A 17,532-nucleotide genomic window follows, 5' to 3' on the forward strand; every position below is an offset into this window, starting at 1 on the left:
CCTGAAAAATCCCATGGACAGAGGAGCCTGGTAGGCTACAGTCCATGGGGTCGCAAAAGAGTCAGACACGACTGAGCAACTTCACTCACTCCTGCATCGCAGGCGGATCCTTGGCTTTCTGAGGGTGCCAGGCAAGTAGATCCCAGAGAGGAGTCAGGCAAGGTAACCTTGAGTTTGGTTCTGTGTCCTGACAGTGGCAGGATCGGGAAAGGTGAGCAGCACTTGTTGGACGATGGTCTGAGAGGCCGCTGGGGAAGTGGGGAGCAGACTGTGAAGCCACTGTAGGCATTCAAGCAGGACAAGATGGGGCAGGGGGAGCCCTAAACGTGACACCCAGCCCCAAGGACCAGGGGACCGAGCGGGTCCCCAGCCAAGCCTCCCAACTCGCTGGTCCAGTTCCACCCCTATCCTGGCCTTGCACTCACAGAGACACCCCAGGCAGGCAGGTAGAAAATGACCGTGTTTAATGACAGTCAGTAAAAAAGAAAAGAAAAGGAAAACAAAACAGCTTTATACACACTGTACACATTTACATGGCTTTGGAGGATCTGACCCGTGATAGGACTGAGGTATACCGGGGCCCTCAGGGCACAGGGTCTCCGGCAGGAAGCACCCCCAACAGCTGACCGGGCCTTTTGGCCTGGATCCTGGGAAACAAGTCTCCAGAACCACCAAACTGGAAGGCAGCACCTACCCAGAGCAACCCTTGTGGGAGGCAGGAGGCGCAGGACCCTGACACCCACATGCCAGCCCCCGTGGGACCCCACAGCAAGGACGGTGACGGTTCCAGCTCCCCCAACCCTGCTGAGGCCCGACCCTGAGGGGTGTGGACGGAGACCGTGGGCAGCTGGGTTCCATGTGACCTGCACAGGCTGGGTGGAGCCAGCCCAAGACCACCCTCAGCCTCCATGCCAGAGCCCTCCTGCCCAGTCTCAGACAGTTGCTGGCAGTGGCCACGACCCGCGTGGCCCTCCCTGCAGTCCTGGTGGCAGCACTCGCCCACCTCCCCCAGCAGACGCGGCTCCGTGCCCTGCCTGGTGCCCAGGGCCACGGCCACGGCCACGGTCTCCAGTGTGGAGGCGTCAGGGGCCTGAGGACAGCCAGGCGGTGCTCAGCGGAGAGTGTTGGCAGCCTCGGTACAGCTGAAGAAGTCGGGGCCCACGAGGCGGGGGAAGCCCTCCAGGGCTTTCACCTTCACGGGGTCAAACTTCCAGTAGAGGCGGCCACGCAGGAAGTAGGCGAAGCCTGAGGAGACAGGAGGGTCAGGGCCTAGTAAGTGGACACAGGGGTGGGCGCAGGTCTTGGCCACTGCTCGGCTCCTTGAAAACCGAGGGCCTCAGGCGGCCCTTAAGAAAGCGAAGTCGCTCAGTTGTATCTGACTCTTTGTGACCCCATGGACGGTAGCCTACCAGGCTCCTCCGTCCGTGGAATTCTCCAGGCAAGAGTACTGGAAGGCCTTGCCATTTCCTTCTCCAGGGGATCTTCCCGACCCAGGGATCAAACCTGAGTCTCCCGCGTTGCAGGCAGACACTTTACCATCTGAGCCACCAGGGAAGCCCCTTGGGTGAGCCCTTCCCTTCCGCCTGCCCCCGGGTCTGGTCTGAGCTACCACCCAGCCTGACAGGCTGGAACCTAGGACGCCCCCAGCTCGTGGTGGTGGTGATTTCACCAGCCACCCCCGAGGGGCCCGGGCATGCGCCCCAGTCTCCATGCTGTGCCTGGTGCCCACGGCCACAGAGACGGCGCACAAGGGGTCAGCACGGTCCTCGGCAGCAGGAGGGGGCGGAGTGGGAGCGGGCCGGGCAGAGGGCCCCCGCACACCTTCAGCATCTTGGAAGGCTGCGTCGATCTCCGAGGGCACCCCTCGCCAGTCGGTGGCCCGGCGCGGCACGGGGCTGTCCACGCGGCGGGCGCTGGGCTGGAAGCGCCAGTAGTCCCCGCCTCGGAAGAAGTAGATCTTGTTCTTCTCGGAGCCCCACACCAGGGCCGCATGGATCGCGGATCCCCGCAGGCCCAGCTCAGAGAGGGGTGCGGGACCCAGGACTGGCTTCTCGCCATCGTACACCCAGTACTGAGCTCCTGTTGGAGAAACGGGGGGGTTGGGGGTGCGTGTGCTGCAACAGGGCTGCCCAGCGGCCACGTCCCACCACCAGCACCACCTTGGACCTTCCCAGCCTCAGTTTCCTTGTCCATAAAACACAAAAGGCCGGTAATAACGCCTGCTTGGCACCCCTACCCCCAAGGACACTGGGCAATGCCAGCAGCCCCGGGAGGTACAGGTGGGAAAGGTCGCTCTGAGCAGCAAAGAGGCCACCTGGGCGCCTGCTCCCTCCCTGCACTTGGCTGCTCACCCCGGTGCAGCCCTCACGCAGCAGGCCCTGCCCCTGGTGTGCTCCAGGCTCCCATCTCTGGCACAGTGAGCTCACATCCCTCCCGACCTTCTCCAAGCTGTGCCCTCATGCAGGTCACTTCACCACCTCTGAGCCCCAGAGCCTCGTCTCTAGACCAGGGGCCAGGATCACACGTGCTTCATGGGGTGCAATACCTTCCAACCTACTCCAGCCTTGAGAACCGCCTCCTCCAGGAAGCCTCCCAGCTGTGCCCAAAGGCGTGAGCCACGCTTTCCCTGGGCCCCAAAACTCTGGGGCCCCCTCCATCTGTCCATCTGCTCATCCCGTCTGTCTGTCCCTACCCTTGGCCATGATGTTCCTGGCTCCCAGCAGTCTCCTGAGTGTGACCTGGCCCACTCACCTTGGAAGAACCAGATGTGGCCCTGGGCATCCTCAAAGGCCGCGTCCACAGGGCTGGGCAGCCCCTGCCAGTGGCGAGAGGCCAGCGCAGGGTAGCCGGGCTGCAGCCGGCCCCCACGCAGCCGCCACACAAAGCCTGCCTTGAAGAAGAAGAGTTCGCCGCGGATGGTGGCGGCCGCGTCAAAGGAGACCTGGCAGGCGTCTGGCGGGGCGTCCGGCTGGGGTGAGAGCACAGGGTCAGGAGGAGCCCACGGTGGAGCCGCAGAGGGAGCCGTGGCGGGGGAGCAGGGCCTCACCTGCAGCGGCGTGATCTCGTTGGTGTCCGCCCCGGTGCCAGGGCCCAGGTCCGGGGGCCTGGACGTGGGAGCTAGCCGAGGCCGGCCGTACAGCTGCTGGATGCCCCTGCGGTCGTCCGGGCTGAGGCTCAGTGGGTAGCGGAAGGTGTAGAAGGGGGACATCAGGGCCTTCGCAGCTGTCGTGTGCTGCAGCCCGAGCACGTGGCCAAACTCATGGGCCGCCACCTGCAGGAGGTCTGTGCCTGGAAGAGGGAGACAGCCCGGCAATGCGCGAGCTCCTGCAGCAGGACGCCGAGCCCGGGCCCGGCTCTGGGGCCTCGGCAGGGCCCCTCCGGAAAGTGGGGCCCCAGCCCCTACCCTGGTTGTCCCCGATGGTCCAGGTCTCATCGTAGTCGAAGTGGACGTCCCCTTCTCGGTGGGTCTTGGGGAAGAAGGCGTGGGCCAGGATGCCCCCAGGTCCGTCAAAGGGTAGGTTGTCCCCATGCCAGTACCTGTGTGGTGGTGGTGGGGTGGGTAGGGTGGTAGGGCTGCTGGCAGGTGGGTTTCCTTCCCGGGGTTGGTGGGGGGGGCGTCCCCAGGCCCCCGGCTCACCTGGTGAAGTCGATCACGATGTCGGCGTGGCCCTCGTGCACCTCGGTGAAGGTGAGTGGCGTGACGTCGCTCCACACCTGGAGGGCCTCCGCCACCGTCTGCCGCACCTGTTCCCGCAGCAGCTGCCATGGGAACCGGAGGATCCTGGGGAGCATGGGGGCGCTGGGGGGGCTGGGTCTGGCTCGCGGGGTAGCGTCAGCCCCTGCTGGCTGTCCCGGATGCACAGAGGGGGAAGGCGTGCAGGACACAGGCCCGGTGTGCTCCGAGGGTGCCCACCGCTCCCTGCGCCACGTGGGCGCACCTTCGTGTGGTCTGTATGCCCTTAGGTGCCTGCGAGGGTCTGCACTGGGCGGAGAGGACCCAGGAGCCCCGAGGCCCCCCCTAGACCTGACCATGCCACTGACCGTGGGGAGACCTTGGGCCCCGGGACCTGCCCCTCCTGGGTCCCTAGGCTCCCCAACCAGGATACTTCTGGGGCCCCCAGGAGTCCCAGCTGCAATGACACGGGCCACCACACCCGTCTTCACGCCGCTCCCCACCCCGCCTCGCTGCAGGGTGTGTGAGTCTCAGCACCAGGGGCCGAAGCCACCCGAGCCATCAGCCGGCCTGCCCCGGCGGGTCCCTGCCTGGGTCTGAACCGGGCATGGGGAGCACCCCGCTCCCCCAGAGGAGGGGTCGTGTCTGCCTCATCGAGAGTCCCAGGGCCTGGCCCGCAGCACGGTGCCAGCAGAGGTTGCGTGGGTGACTGATGGCCGTGCCCCACGGGTCTGCGGAGCAGCCAGACAGGTGCAGAGACTGTGCCCACGAGGGAGGGTGTGGGAGTGCATCTAAGTGTGGGTTTGGGGCATTGACCAGCAGGCGCAGGAGTCAGGGGACACTCCATCATGTTGGCCACAGGGATCTGGCCCCCCCCCACCGCCCCGGTATGTCTCAGACAGCAGGTGCAGGTCAAAGGCCAGCTCGTGGTCATCGGCCCTACCTGTAGGTGAGGTCCGTCTTCTCCCAGCGCCCACCCGACAGCACGAACCGCTTCTGTCGGTTGCGGGCACTCGGCCCATCGGGCGGGTCAGGCACACCGCAGCGGGGAGGTCTGGGGCGGCCAGCCAGCGGGAGGGCCTCCTGGGCGGCCAGGGCGGGGGCATCACTGTCGGGAGGGGCCTCCAGCCACGGCTCCGGTCCTCTGCTCACAGGGTGGCGGCGGGGGGCGTCCTGAGCAGGAGACAGGCCCCGGGTCAGAGGTGTGGACGTCAGCGCACCCTCACTCCAGTGGAGGCCATCGGGGAGCACGGCGGTCTGGTGCGGGCTGCCTGGCGTCCAGACGCTGATCCCAAGGCCTCCTGCCCCCTCCTGGAGGGCCCCAGGCGCCCAGGGTCACTTACTCCCGCCGTTTGGGCCAGGGAGGGGTGGGTGGGGCTGCAGGCCCCCCTGCCCTCTTCACACACAGCCCCAAAGGGACCCCCCCAGCAGACGCCTCTCCTCCTCTGTTTCTTCCTGGGCACCCCCAGCCCCCAGGTCTGTCCTATCCAGCTCCGCGAGCTGGCCCCTGCCCAGGACGTCCACTGCGGCCACCCGCCAGCATGGGGGGGCTGCCGCCCTGCCCCGCCTGCATCTGCCCACCTGACAAGTAGGGGGGATCCCTCCCTCCAGCGTGGATCTGGGGGTGAACCGACCAGGCCGCGCTCAGCACGGGGCCGGCGCCACTCTGGGCACCGGTAACTGATCGCTGGGGCGCACTTGTTTTTTTTAAGTAACGATCTTTAAAACTTTTATCGCTCAGTTATTTATGTGTTTGGCCGCGGTTGGGTTCTTTCCCGCTGCTGCCGGCGGGGGCATGGCGTCTGTGTAGGCTGTGTGTCCTCTCCACATGGGTGGGGGGGCTGGCAGTTCCCAGACGCCCAGCCCCCACCCTGCCAGGGCCCCTGGACCACACTCGCCCAGTGGAGGGGCGATTCTGACCTGGCGCGCCCACCCTCCCCACTTCCCAGCCTGAAGGTCGTGGTTTCCCCTGCCTGGAAAAAGTGGAGGCTCAGAGAGGTAGGGAGAGCCCGCGGGATCAGCCCGCAAGGACACAGCGGAGCCAAGCGGGGCCGTGGCACCCCGGGCCGCAGGTGAGGGCCCGGCGTGGGTCACAGCAGAGCTGGGGGAGCCTCAGCGCCGTCCGGCCCGGCCTGTCTGCTCCGCACTGCTGTGGCCGTCCCGAGCCATATTTGGGGCAGGAGCCGGGCCGCCGGGGCCCCACCCTCAGCCTCAGCCTCTGGCGACGCTCCCAGGCCCTGGGCACCCCAGAGCTCCGACAAGCATCCCAGCCCCCGCCAGCTGCCGATGCCAGAGCCACCAGGAAGGAGCAGCAGGCAGGGCGGGAGGCTCTCTGCGCTCCCAGCACACCCCGACCCGAGCTCTGCTCTGTCCTTCAGGCTGGGGTCCCCCTTCCCCAGGGGAGGGACTGGCCCCACCAGGGCGACCGAAGAGGAGGAAGGGGAAATGACCAAGTACCTGCTGTCGTCCAGACACTTTGGGGGCAGGGTTCATTGGACCCTCCACCCCCACCCCCGGCGTCAGGCAGGAGGACACACGTCCAGGTCTCACACTGGGGAGGTGGGCCCCGGGCCTGTCCCTGCTCCTCCCCACACCAGCTCCATGACCTCCAGGAGGAACAGAAATCCTTTCCTCAACTGTGACAGGGGTCCCAGGACCCTCCCCAGAAAAGCCAGGGCTGCGTTGTTGCCCCGGAGCCCCAGAGAGCCCAGAGCCCAGCCTGCCATCAAGGGAAAATCTCCCCTCTCTTCTGCTCCCCCAGGGAGGCCTAAGCAGCAAGCCTCAAGGGGGCGGTGGGTGATAGGCACGCCCACCGTGCCTTCCTCTCCTGCCCCCATGAGGCGCTAGGTCCAGGCCTGGACCCCTGCATCCTGGCACACTCAGTGCAGTGGCGAGAACCCTGGCCTGAGATTCAGAAGGCCCAGTTCCACGCCATGGAGACCCTGGGCAACTCACAGCCCTCTCTCGGCCTCCAGTCTCCTATCTGTCCAGTGGGAACGGGGCCGCGGCGAAGGGTAACCGACCTCTCTCTGTAACGCCCTCTGGGGCAGCAGGCACGGAGGGAGTTCCCTCCCCGGGCTGGCTTCTCCCCCCGCTCTGGGACGCTGCTCTGCCAAAGTCCTGCCCTCCCCCATCTGGCGGTCAGCCCCCACCTCCCCACCAGGCCTCCAGACTTGACGGCAGAACGCAGGAGTGGCAGCTGGAAGGAAGCTCTCAGGGCCAGAAAGGAAGAGTGACTTGCGCGGGGTCCACCTCTGAGCCGGGCCTCTGGTCCCCTGCCCACGTCATGGTCACCACCCCTGGAGGCTCTACGATCAGGGCCCCAGGGCAGCGAGGTCCTTTGCTGGAGCCCACCACCCACAGGGTCTTGGCCTCAGTTTCCCCACTGCTGGGACGGGACGCATGCCCCTGCCCCGCCACCCTCGCACACTCTGTCTCCCCACGTCCTTTCCAACCTGGGGCTGGTGTCTCTCCCTAGCTGCGAGGCCTGATCGCTCACCTGGGTGCGCCAGTCCCACCCCCCCCACCCCGCCCGGGGCTGCTGGGAGGCAGTGAGGTGGGGATGAGCACACACCACGCCTGCCTCAACCACAGCCCTGGGGGATTAGGGAGCAGGCATCGCCCCAACTCCCAGGGGAAGACAGGGCCCAGAGAGGTCCGGGTCTTGGCCCAGGGTCACACAGCCAGGGAGCCCAGAGCTGGACCTAGACCTGGGGATCAGGCCTCCCCACCCATGGCCCCCCAACCCCCAAGCCGTGGCTCATCTCCAAAACCCACATTCCTGAGACGGCTGCTCGCCCTCCCTGCAGGCCTGCCTGCTCGTTGGCCAGCGTCTCCCTCGGCCTTCCCTGGGCGGGGGTGCCCAGTCCGCTCACCCCACCTCTCCCCGACGGGCACCACACTACAGCCTCACACATCCTCGAGGAATCACTTGGGCAGGGGTCAACCTGCAATCGGGAAAATGGGAGGCAGCCAGCGGCTGGGAGTGAGGGGGACCCCGGACTGGGAAGCGCTGGGCACGGCTGGGCTGGGCGTGCCCTCTCCAGCCTGCCTGCCGTTGGCCCAGGTCCCCATGGCCACCCCCTCTGCGGTGGGCAGGAGGTGACCCCAAGGGGAGGACGCTGCAGGCTGGGAGGAAGGCAGGGAGCATCCGCACACCATCCCGGGCCTCTCTGAGGCTGAGAGAGGTCAAGTGACCCCCCCCGAGTCACACCACTTGCTCCTGAGCAGGCAGGTCCATCTCACCCCCCCACCCCAACCACCACCTCCCTTGCTGGCTCCAGAAGGGAAGGCGGGGTCCCCCACAGCGGGCGGGCGGCAGGGCTTTCATCAACCCTGAAAGCTGTGAGCTGGGAGGATAAATATTTACAGAGCCTTCCTGGCCCTGCCAACAGCCGTCCAGGGATAAGAACGTCCGAGGTGACCCCGAGTGCCCCCTGCATATCTGCTGGGTGACAGACAACAGCCCGGCTCAGACCTCACCTGACCCCGCACAAGTGGCACAGTGGCAGCTCCAGGTGATGGAACGTGTCCCTGTGCCCAGCTCTCCTGGCCTCCCTGCAGACGCTCTTTGGCCCGGCAGTGGGCGCTGTCGCCTCCCACCCCCCCCACTGGACAAGGCTGGGGGTGAGGGCTACCGAGGCGCCGGAGGGCTCACCTAGGGCCATGTGGTTCAAAAGCCCAGATCCCTCCGGTTCCTAAACCGATTCAGCAGCTCCCCAGGGTGACCCCTAGACTCTGCCCCCAGGCCTAGGGAGCCGGGCAGGGCTGGGGAGGAGGCAGGGCCCCTGGACCGAGGTACCCACCACCCCTTCCATCCCCAGCGCTGCCAGGGGGCAAGACTGGCCAGGGCAGAGCTGGCGTGGCTGGACAGAGGGGCCCAGGCTGGCCGTACCTCCCTTGTCCGGAGCTGTCCCCTGAGAGTCTGCCTGCACCCCCGCCCCCATCCCCGCTAACAACCCCATCCCTGCCCCCCATCCCTGCCCGGTCAGGCTGGAAGCTCAGCGGCACGCCCGAGCGGGCCGGGCACCCAGGCAGCTATGTGCCTGCAGTAGCCCAGGCTGTGACTGGTCCCCCGAAGCCCCAGCTGTTGGGGAGGGCGCAGCCTTCAGGGCACACGCAGGCTGGCACACACAGGGGTGTCCCCCTGCCACCCGCCCCGCTGGGGCACGCCGGAGCTCTCACGCTCAGGCTGCCTCCCGGCTCCACGGCCTCCGGATCCCGCCACTCACAGGTCCCAGGCGGTGGCATCTGTCTCCGCCAGGCTCAGACCCCTCGCGCCCTCCTGCCTGGAGGCGTGCTCACCGAGGCCACACACCTGGCGGCTGACGCCAGCTGGAGACCCACGGGTCTTTGTCCCTGTGGTGTGTCGGGAGCCCTAGAGCCACTCCCGCTGTCCCTCCCCTGCAACACACACACACACCCAGGATCGCAGCCGGGGTGGGGGGGGGGGAGGCGCGGAGGGGACAGGTCCCAGAGCTGGGCGGGTGGTGGTGTGCGTCTAGCGTCCCGCTCACCAGCCAGTCCAAGCAATCCCGGCGCCGGCTCCACTTGCATACCTCCGGCGACGGGAAGCTCACTATCCATCACGCCCCCGGGGCACCCAGACAGCGTTTCAGGGTAACGGGCCACTCCCGGACGCCCCCGTGGGTCCAGCTCTGCCGGCCGGCGCCCCTCGGCGTGGAGGGCGGGGCGGGGCCGGGGGCTGCCGGGCGGCGGGCACTCACCGGCGGCCGCGGGGCCCGGGCCAGCAGCAGCGGCAGCGGCAGGAGCAGCAGCAGCAGCAGCGGGAGCAGGAGGGCGCGCGGGGCCGCGCCGCGGAGCCCGGCGGCCCGAGCCATCCGCCCCGGGGCTGCAGGGCCTGCTGGGCCGCCGCCGGCCGCCGCCCCTTATAGCCTCCGCCCCGCCCCCGCCCCGGCCCCGCCCCCGCTTTTGTTCTGCACTCGCCCCGCGCCGGCGGCCAGGGAGTGGGGGTGGCCCGGCCAGCAGATCCGGTCCTTCCCGCGGCGTGCCGGGCTGCGGTCTCGGAGGCCCGGAGGGACCGGGGGGGGGGGGGGCGGGGGCGGGGGGCGGTGTTGGCGGGTGACCCTGGCCGGGGGGTGCCGTTGCTCCGGGCCTCAGTTTCCCCAGCGCGATGGGCCGTCTGAGAGGAGTCGAGTTTCCCTGCTCGCCCCCGCCTCCTGACAGGCCCAACTTGGGAAGGTGCATCCCGAGCAGGGACATCCAGCTGTGTCCCGGGGGACCCTGAGCCACGGGAGGCGGCTGGCCAGGACGTCAGCTTGGCAGAATCCGCCAGTTCACAGAGGAGGAGACTGAGGCCCCAGGAGGGAGGAGCCAGATGAGGCTTCTTCCAAACCACCGGGCAGGATGAGGAGTCAGGAGGCCTTCTTTGCAGGTCAGCTGTTGGGAGGAGGCGGTCAGAAAGCAGTGTCTGTGCGGGGCGCTGGAGACCCCACGCCGCCCCTTGGCCTGACGAGCAGGCTCCTCAGAGGCCCTCAGGGCCAGCCTCCTGAGGCGAGGACGTGTCTGTGAGAGTCAGAGGGAGGGGTCGTGACCACACTGGGAAAGGGTCGTACAGCCCTTGCGGTGACCCCGAGCGCAGGCAGTCTGCTTGACCCCCGGGGAGCCGGGACACGGTGGCACCCGTCCCGGCGGGCCGGCCCCTGAGCCGCCGCAGGGTGAGGCTGTGCCTGAAAAGGGAGGAGACGGGCAGCGAGGGGAGGGCCACCGCGGACTCAACCCCCTCCTCCCCTTCCAGTCCCCGGAGCCGCCGCGGCCTCTCCAGGGAGGCTCCACAGAGACCCCTAGAGGGCGAGAAGAAGGAAGACTGCTGTGATTTTTCACTCCCCAGGCCGTTTGCCATCTTTTTCTTCCTTTTCAAAATTTTTTGGCCGGGCTGCAACGCATGTGGGCTTTTAGTTCCCTGACCCGGGATCGAACCCATGCCCCCTGCATTGGAAGCATGGACTCTTCACCACCGGACCACCAGGGAAGTCCTGCCGTTTGTTTCTTCAGAGTGATTTACTTTTTTAAAAATGGAAATGCCTGCTTCAGCCTCATCTTAGCAATATTGGTCAAGAAATCACGGATTTAATGAACTGATGATACATTTTTTTATCTTTCTGATACACATCAAAATGCATAAAGTAAAAATGTTTAACTACCTTAAGTGGTCTCGAGTGCCTCCAGGGATGCGTGGCCTTGTTTTGGGGACCTGCAATCCACCAGTCATGGGAGTTTTTAGTAACAACCTTTCCACGTTTCCACAGTGGAAGGCCACAGTTATAGCAAGCTGTGCTGGTCCCAGAGGACTTCCTGCAGGAAGGGGACCCTGATCAGCCCAGGAGGGGCCTGTTTGGCAAACAAGAGCAGGTCAGCAGGGGCTGCAGGAGCAAAGTGGTGGAAGCTGGCCCAGGCCTGGCATGTCTGCGAGAAGAGAGTGGCCACCTTTACATGCTCCCCTCTCCTGGAGGCAAACGGCCACCCCATTGCAGAGAGGAGAAAACTGAAGCCCAGGCCCAGATGGGGCTCAGGGGAGGACCCTGCCTCCTGGGCTGGCTGAAAGGACTATGTGGTTGGGACGCAGTCGTGACATCACCCAGCCTGCCAGACACTGCCGGTGCCCCTGTTCCCTGCTTGCCTGCCGTCCCCTCCTCACAGAGGGGCCTCCTCTCCCCACCTGAGCCCCCCACCCCATGCTTCTGCTCTTGACTTCATCTGCCCTGCAGTCCCAGTGCCAGGAGGCCTCCCTTGGGGGTAGGGAACAGTGATGTGGGGATAGGAAAGTCGGGAGCCCACCCCGCCAAGGGAACTGATATGACCACTCAGAACTCATTCAGAAAAAATGAAAACCGTGAAAACCTGCCGTTGCTGAACGGCTGGGAAGTATCCTGAATCTCGATGACCCTGCCCTGGACTTGGAACCAAGTGGTAAAATTCGAGGCCACAGAATTCAAACCCGTACCAATGCCCCTAGGCCCACAGGGGACGGCCTTTGGAAAGGACACGCCGGGTAAACATGGTCGGGGTCTAGCACTGCATCCAACCAGTCCATCCTAAAGGAAATCAGTCCTGAGTGTTCATTGGAAGGACTGATGCTGAAGCTGAAACTCCAATACTCTGGCCACCTGATGCGAAAAACTGACTCATTGGAAAGGACCCTGATGCTGGGAAAGATTGAAGGCAGGACAAGAAGGGGACGACAGAGGATGAGATGGTTGGATGGCATCACCGACTAAATGGGTATGAGTTTGAGTGAACTCCAGGAGTTGGTGATGGACAGGGAAGCCTGGGGTGCTGCAGTCCGTGGGGTCGCAAAGAGTTGGACCTGACTGAGCAGCTGAACTGAACTGAACCGCGGTCGGGGGGTGGGTACCGGACGCCTCCTGGTGGGTGCTCTGTGAGCAGTCCTGCGAGGCTTGCTCGGGGCAGACAGGGGTGCGTGCTTTGTATCCGCCCCAGTCCACCCGCGACCCTGGGGCCACTCAGGAGCCAGCGAGCCCGGCCCCACGGGAGGGGCAGAAGCAGGGCTCGGCCGATCGCCAGACCGCCCGTGGTTCGGCTCGCCGCGTTCCGACGCGGCCTTTGAAGGACCGTCCCGTGGCCCCTGCGTGCGCCCTCCGCGCCCTGCCACAGCGGCTCCGTTTCCCCAGGGCGCACACAGCTCGGACCGGCGGCCAGGAGGGCGCAGACTCACCGACCCCCGGAGCTGCCGAGGGAGAAGCCGGGGATCCGCGGGGGTGCCGCGTGACCGGGCCCAGGGCCTCCCGAAGGGGGCGTGTCCCCGCGGCCCCGCCCCGGCCCCGCCCCGCCGGCGGGGACCGGCGCCGCCGCCTCCGTCCCGGAGCCACAGCCAGCGCCGCCGTCGCCGTCTCCGACTCGGCTCGTCCGGCCCCGCCGCCGCCGCCGCCGCCGCCACCATGCCCCGGGGGAGCCGTAGCGTGGCCTCGCGGCCAGCTAGGTAGGAGCCGGCGCGGGCGCCGGGCAGCGGGCGCGGGCGCGGGCTAAGGGCGGCCCGGCAAGGACGCGACAGCGTGACCTTGGTGACGGCCGCGCCATCTTGGCGGGGGCGGGGCGGGGGGCCGCCGCTGCGCGTCTAGGACTGTGGTTGCCCGGCCGGGGGTCCGACTAGGAATGACCCCACTTCTCCCCGCATCCCGCAGCCGCCCCGCCGCGCCCTCTGCCGCCCACCCGCCTGCGCACCCGCCGCCCGCGGCCGCGGCCGCGGCCCCCGCCCCGTCGGGCCAGCCCGGCCTGATGGCGCAGATGGCGACCACCGCCGCCGGAGTGGCCGTGGGCTCGGCTGTGGGCCACGTCGTGGGCAGCGCCCTGACCGGAGCCTTCAGTGGGGGGAGCTCAGAGCCCGCCCAGCCTGCCGCCCAGCAGGTGAGCAAGGGCTCAGAGGAAAATGAGGCCCGACACAGCGCGGGGTGATGCGCCAGTCCAGAGCCGCCCCAAGAAGGGTCCTACTGGTCACTCGGCTGTTGGCCTCGGGTCACTCACAGGCAGGCTCTCCCAACGCATCCCCTGTGGCTAAGGTCCCTAGAACCCCGTAGACAGACACCAACCAGCCCTTTAAAGATGGGGAAACCGAGGCCCTTAGGGGTCACAGACGGCCCAAAGTTGCCCAACCCTAGTAGAAGGGAGGGCTGTTGGAGCTCCTGAGTGCCCGCTCTCCCCCCACCCTCCACCCCCCAGGAGGCCCCTTCCTGCGCCCAGGGGTGACTGGTAGTCAGTGAGTTTGGGCCTGCTGACCTGTCCCCCACTGGGCACCCCACCAGTCCTGAGCCACATTTGGGCTTAGTGATGGGGTCAGGGATCACGAGAATCAGCGTGGCTGAGCCAGGAACGTGCTAGAACCTGTCGGCCTGGAGCTCAAAGCAGCAGCGCCCTGGGCTTTTCTAGACCCATGTCCCACCTCCCGCCCCACCTGCTCTGGTTTCCGCACCACCGCAGCAGCGGCAGGGGCTTCGAGAGGGCTGTGGGCCACCCTGTTTCAGGGATGGAGCCGCTGAGACCTGGGGCACACTACCCGCTAGGGACCCCTGAGGCATCAGAGCCGGGGGTCTGTGGAGGGGCAGCCGCCACCCCCAGCTTCGGAGTCCTCTCCCGGGTGCCCACCCCGAGCTGACCCAGCTGCCTCCTGTGCTGTGCCCCAGGCCCCAGCACGTGCCGCCCCTCAGCCCCTGCAGACGGGGCCCTGCGCCTATGAGATCAGGCAGTTCTTGGACTGTTCCACCACCCAGAGCGACCTGACCCTGTGCGAGGGCTTCAGCGAGGCCCTGAAGCAGTGCAAGTACAACCACGGTGAGCGCCCGCTGCCTGACCTGCGCCGGGGCGGGAGGGGCGGTTCACTGTTCCTGCTCCTCCTGGGTGCTCCCATTCCTCCTGGGTGCTCCCACTCATCCTGTGTGCTCCTGGTCCTCCTGGCTGCTCCTGTACTTCCCGGGTTCTCCCGCTCCTCCTGGGTGCTCCTATGCCTCCTGAGTGCTCCTCCTCCCGGGTGCTCCTGCACTTCCCGGGTGCTCCCGCTCCTCCTGGGTGCTCCTCCTCCTGGGTGCTCCCACTCCTCCTGGGTGCTCCTATGCCTCCCGGGTGCTCCCACTCCTCCCGGGTGCTCCCGCTCCTCCTGGGTGCTCCTATGCCTCCTGGGTGCTCCTCCTCCCGGGTGCTCCTGCTCCTCCTGGGTGCTCCTATGCCTCCTGGGTGCTCCTCCCGGGTGCTCCCGCTCCTCCTGGGTGCTCCTATGCCTCCTGGGTGCTCCTCCTCCCGGGTGCTCCTGCACTTCCCGGGTGCTCCCGCTCCTCCTGGGTGCTCCTCCTCCTGAGTGCTCCCGCTCCTCCCGGGTGCTCCTATGCCTCCCGGGTGCTCCCACTCCTCCCGGGTGCTCCTGCTCCTCCTGGGTGCTCCTATGCCTCCTGGGTGCTCCTATGCCTCCTGGGTGCTCCTCCTCCCGGGTGCTCCCGCTCCTCCTGGGTGCTCCTATGCCTCCTGGGTGCTCCTCCTCCCGGGTGCTCCCGCTCCTCCTGGGTGCTCCCACTCCTCCCAGGTGCTCCTGTACCTTTGGCCTGATCTCCTCTCTCTACAGGTCTGAGCTCCCTGCCCTAAGAGACCAGAGCAGATTGGGTGGCCAGCCCTGCACCCACCTTCACCCCCCTCCCACCAACAGCCGGACCACGACGTCAGATTGTACCCACCGAGCTGGGACCTGGAGTGAGGAGGGGGTCCCTCACCCCACAGATGATCCGAGATGAAAATGTGCAATTAAAAGCCTTTATTTTAGCCAAGCCTGCTGTGTCCCCTCTCGTTGGACTGTCTGCAGGGGGCAGGGTGGTGGGAGATGGAAGTCCTGCTGCGGGGTGGGGTGCCGCCCCTTCAGCTGCTGTCCCGAGTGCGGAGGTCGCCCTTGTCATCCTGCGTAATCCTATAGGCAGCGCTGACCGGACGGTGAGGCATTAACCGCTGACCTCAAGCCTCAAGGGCGTCCGACTCTGGCCGGCTGGAGACCCCGAAGGAGCATGCCGCCTCCTCTCAGGGACCCCCGCCCCTCCACCCTTCTTGTCCCTGGGGGCCCCACGGTGGCCTCACGCTCTGCCGGTGACCTTGCCCCTCTTGCTGATGCAATTTCCCCGTAATTGCAAATTTAGCAGGAGAAATGCTTCGGGCCTTTGCACCTGACCACACGAGCAGAGGTCACGGCCAGCGCCCTTGGATCTCAGTCCAGCTCGGCCACTTGGCTGTGATGTGTCAGGTCACGGGGCCTGCCGGCAGAGGAGCAGGCCCTTTAAATGCCATCGCGCACTCGGAGCTGCTGCCTCCGCTGAGTTCGTTCAGTCTCTGCACGGAGCACCCACCGTGTACCAGGCCCTGTCCCACGTCCCCTGGTCACCGAGCCCCCAGCGGGCTGATGGGGGCCTGTCCTTGGGGACAGTGTGTCTCCGAGGGAGGCTGACATTGCGGTCCACCTCTCAGCACACACATCCGTCCGTCCCCTGGGAAGGGGGTCCCATTTCTGGGTGTGAGCAGCCCCCCTGGGGTCTGTGTCTCCTCCTTACCTGGCTCCAGGCCCTGGCTCCTGGGTCCAGGACAGTAGGGAGCCCACCCTTCGGGGCCGTGAAGGAGGGCCTTGCTCCTGGTGGCCACGCTGAGTGCCCAGGCGCCGCCTCCGGCCGTCGCCCTGGAGGGGCAGGCCCGACCGCCAGCGCAGCTCCTCTGTGAGGCCCAGGATGCCCTGCTTGAGTGCGTGGGCGGGCAGGCGCCCCCACCCCCAGGCTCTCCTGTGACACTCACCAGCCATCTCTGGACACCACCCATCCAGGTTCTCCAGGAGGGACTCATAGCGCGTGGGGTCCCCTCCCTCCCCCTCTGTGGAGGGAGGGAGTCTGATCACTGGCTGGCTGGTGGTCCGCAGCCCCCCACCCCAACTCTGGACGTGTTTACGCCCCGGCCTGGGCTCAGGACAGGGCACTGGATGGGAAGGACAGGGCTGGGTCCTGGCCAGGCTGGGGGCTCTGCAGGGCAGGGGTGCCCCGTGGATGCTGTCTCTCCTCTTATATTCCAACGTCACTGCAGGGGGGCGCGAATCTTGGACCCCACTTACTGATGATCTGCACCAGAACATAGGTTCCCCGCTCCTGCAGCAGGGGGCTGGTCATGGAGGGCGCCGGGGAAGGCCCCTCCTCCAGCCCCTCCACGAGGTTGACCAGGTGCCCGTCCTCAGCCAGCAGGGCGATGGTTGCTGAGAGGGTGGAGAGGGAGGCAGGGCAGGGATGGTACTTCCCCTGCCAGGGTGGGGGGGCCCTCAGCTGGCCCTCCAGCACCCCTCGCTGCCCCCTCACCGTCAGGGGGCACCTTGCACCTCTGCCTCAGGTGGGCAGTGAGGGTCCCGAGGCTGCACCAGATGTTCACCAGCTCCCAGCAGCCAGCTGCGGGAGAGGGGCGGAGGTGGGTGCATGGCACCCGCCCTTCCCCCCAGACCGGGACGCTCTGCCTCCCTCCTGCCTACAGGGTCAGGAATGTACCCCACTCCATCTCCCCAGACATCTGAACAACTCTTGCCTCCACCATGCAGCCCCCACCCCCATCCCGCACCCGCCCCCCCACCAGAAGGCCAGGTGCCCCCCACTCCCGAGAGCTGCAGGACCCTGGCCAGCGAAGAGATGGGGCAGTTGGAACACAGACTCCCCAGCGGCGCCACAGCAGCTGTGTGGCCCGGGAGGAGCCCGCCTGCCTCGCCCAGGACCCAGCCTGGGCGGGGGCTTCCCTCAAGCGACTCCCCCCAGACTCATCCCATGGGCACCCCCTTCCCCACACTGCCTCCTCGTTCTCCCCCCTCCACAAGGCAGAGGGAACGTACCCCCACCCATCTGCCAGCACAGGGGACCCCCTGTGACTTACCTCCGAACATCACCATGATAAACATGGCCGTGGTGGGGACAGACCCCTCGGACCCCAACTTCCCACCTGGGGAAGGAGCTGGGGTGGAGCCAGACTGCAGGGTGGGCCCTGGGGAGATGCACGGGTGGGGGGGGGTGATGGTGGGTGGGCTAAAGCAGAGCTCCTTGCTCAGCCCAGGGGGTCTCTGCAGCTAATCCAGGGTCCTCGGCCTTCTCCTTCTCCTGCTCGCTGGATCAGAGAAGACTGAGGTTCCCTCCCCCGCCCCCTCAGCCAGCTTCCAAGCTGGTCTCCATGACAGTGGGAGCTGCCAAGAGGTCTGAGCAGGAAATGCCTTCTCCCCAGTATCTGAGTAACGGGGTTTTCGGGGGGGCCCGGGCATTCCCAGTGCAGGGCTCTAGCAGGGGTTGGAGCCTTGGGCCCAGGGGTGTCCAGAGACCACTGCCCACGCCCCCCGCCTCCACCAC

General features: G+C 66.8%; 3 protein-coding genes across 4 annotated transcripts; 1 reads left to right on the forward strand and 2 right to left on the reverse strand.

The window, feature by feature from the left end:
- Nucleotides 1–447: 447 nt before the first annotated feature.
- On the reverse strand, nucleotides 448–9,513 carry MMP11 (matrix metallopeptidase 11). The gene is made up of 8 exons (XM_061141450.1): nucleotides 9,400–9,513; nucleotides 4,617–4,846; nucleotides 3,638–3,781; nucleotides 3,404–3,537; nucleotides 3,047–3,288; nucleotides 2,752–2,968; nucleotides 1,822–2,079; nucleotides 448–1,245 (listed from the first exon to the last, which is right to left on the reverse strand). The coding sequence occupies exons 1-8, from the start codon at nucleotides 9,511–9,513 to the stop codon at nucleotides 1,112–1,114; spliced, it is 1,473 nt and encodes a 490-aa protein (XP_060997433.1). The 3' UTR covers nucleotides 448–1,111.
- A 2,984-nt stretch (nucleotides 9,514–12,497) lies between these two features.
- Nucleotides 12,498–14,958, forward strand: CHCHD10 (coiled-coil-helix-coiled-coil-helix domain containing 10). Its single transcript, XM_061140814.1, has 4 exons — nucleotides 12,498–12,632; nucleotides 12,835–13,057; nucleotides 13,831–13,978; nucleotides 14,760–14,958. Exons 1-4 carry the CDS (start codon nucleotides 12,592–12,594, stop codon nucleotides 14,777–14,779), a joined length of 432 nt encoding a protein of 143 aa, XP_060996797.1. The 5' UTR covers nucleotides 12,498–12,591; the 3' UTR covers nucleotides 14,780–14,958.
- C5H22orf15 (chromosome 5 C22orf15 homolog) lies at nucleotides 14,950–17,114 on the reverse strand. 2 transcript variants are annotated; one of them, XM_061140813.1, is made up of 6 exons: nucleotides 17,069–17,114; nucleotides 16,510–16,596; nucleotides 16,272–16,409; nucleotides 15,962–16,036; nucleotides 15,727–15,883; nucleotides 14,950–15,432 (listed from the first exon to the last, which is right to left on the reverse strand). In XM_061140813.1, exons 1-6 carry the CDS (start codon nucleotides 17,091–17,093, stop codon nucleotides 15,387–15,389), a joined length of 528 nt encoding a protein of 175 aa, XP_060996796.1. In that variant the 5' UTR covers nucleotides 17,094–17,114; the 3' UTR covers nucleotides 14,950–15,386. The 2 variants fall into 2 exon arrangements, with proteins under 2 accessions (XP_060996796.1, XP_060996795.1); XM_061140812.1 differs by having other exon boundaries at nucleotides 15,727–16,036.
- Nucleotides 17,115–17,532: the final 418 nt, after the last annotated feature.

Source organism: Dama dama, chromosome 5 (assembly GCF_033118175.1).
Source record: "Dama dama isolate Ldn47 chromosome 5, ASM3311817v1, whole genome shotgun sequence".
Lineage (NCBI taxonomy): Eukaryota > Metazoa > Chordata > Mammalia > Artiodactyla > Cervidae > Dama > Dama dama.

Excerpts from the sequence above, each read along its gene's own strand:
- MMP11 (XM_061141450.1), bottom strand. The coding sequence starts at position 9,513 with ATGGCTCGGGCCGCCGGGCTCCGCGGCGCGGCCCCGCGCGCCCTCCTG. Across the intron at positions 3,782-4,616 it reads AAGACGGACCTCACCTACAG|GATCCTCCGGTTCCCATGGC; the intron begins GTAGGGCCGATG and ends CATGCTCCCCAG. Across the intron at positions 3,538-3,637 it reads ATCGTGATCGACTTCACCAG|GTACTGGCATGGGGACAACC; the intron begins GTGAGCCGGGGG and ends ACCACCACACAG.
- C5H22orf15 (XM_061140812.1), bottom strand. The coding sequence starts at position 17,093 with ATGTTTATCATGGTGATGTTCGGAG. Across the intron at positions 16,410-16,509 it reads GTGCAAGGTGCCCCCTGACG|CAACCATCGCCCTGCTGGCT; the intron begins GTGAGGGGGCAG and ends CCACCCTCTCAG. Across the intron at positions 16,037-16,271 it reads TGTTCTGGTGCAGATCATCA|AGGGGGAGGGAGGGGACCCC; the intron begins GTAAGTGGGGTC and ends CTCCCTCCACAG.
- CHCHD10 (XM_061140814.1), top strand. The coding sequence starts at position 12,592 with ATGCCCCGGGGGAGCCGTAGCGTGGCCTCGCGGCCAGCTAG. Across the intron at positions 13,058-13,830 it reads CCCAGCCTGCCGCCCAGCAG|GCCCCAGCACGTGCCGCCCC; the intron begins GTGAGCAAGGGC and ends GCTGTGCCCCAG. Across the intron at positions 13,979-14,759 it reads GCAGTGCAAGTACAACCACG|GTCTGAGCTCCCTGCCCTAA; the intron begins GTGAGCGCCCGC and ends CTCTCTCTACAG.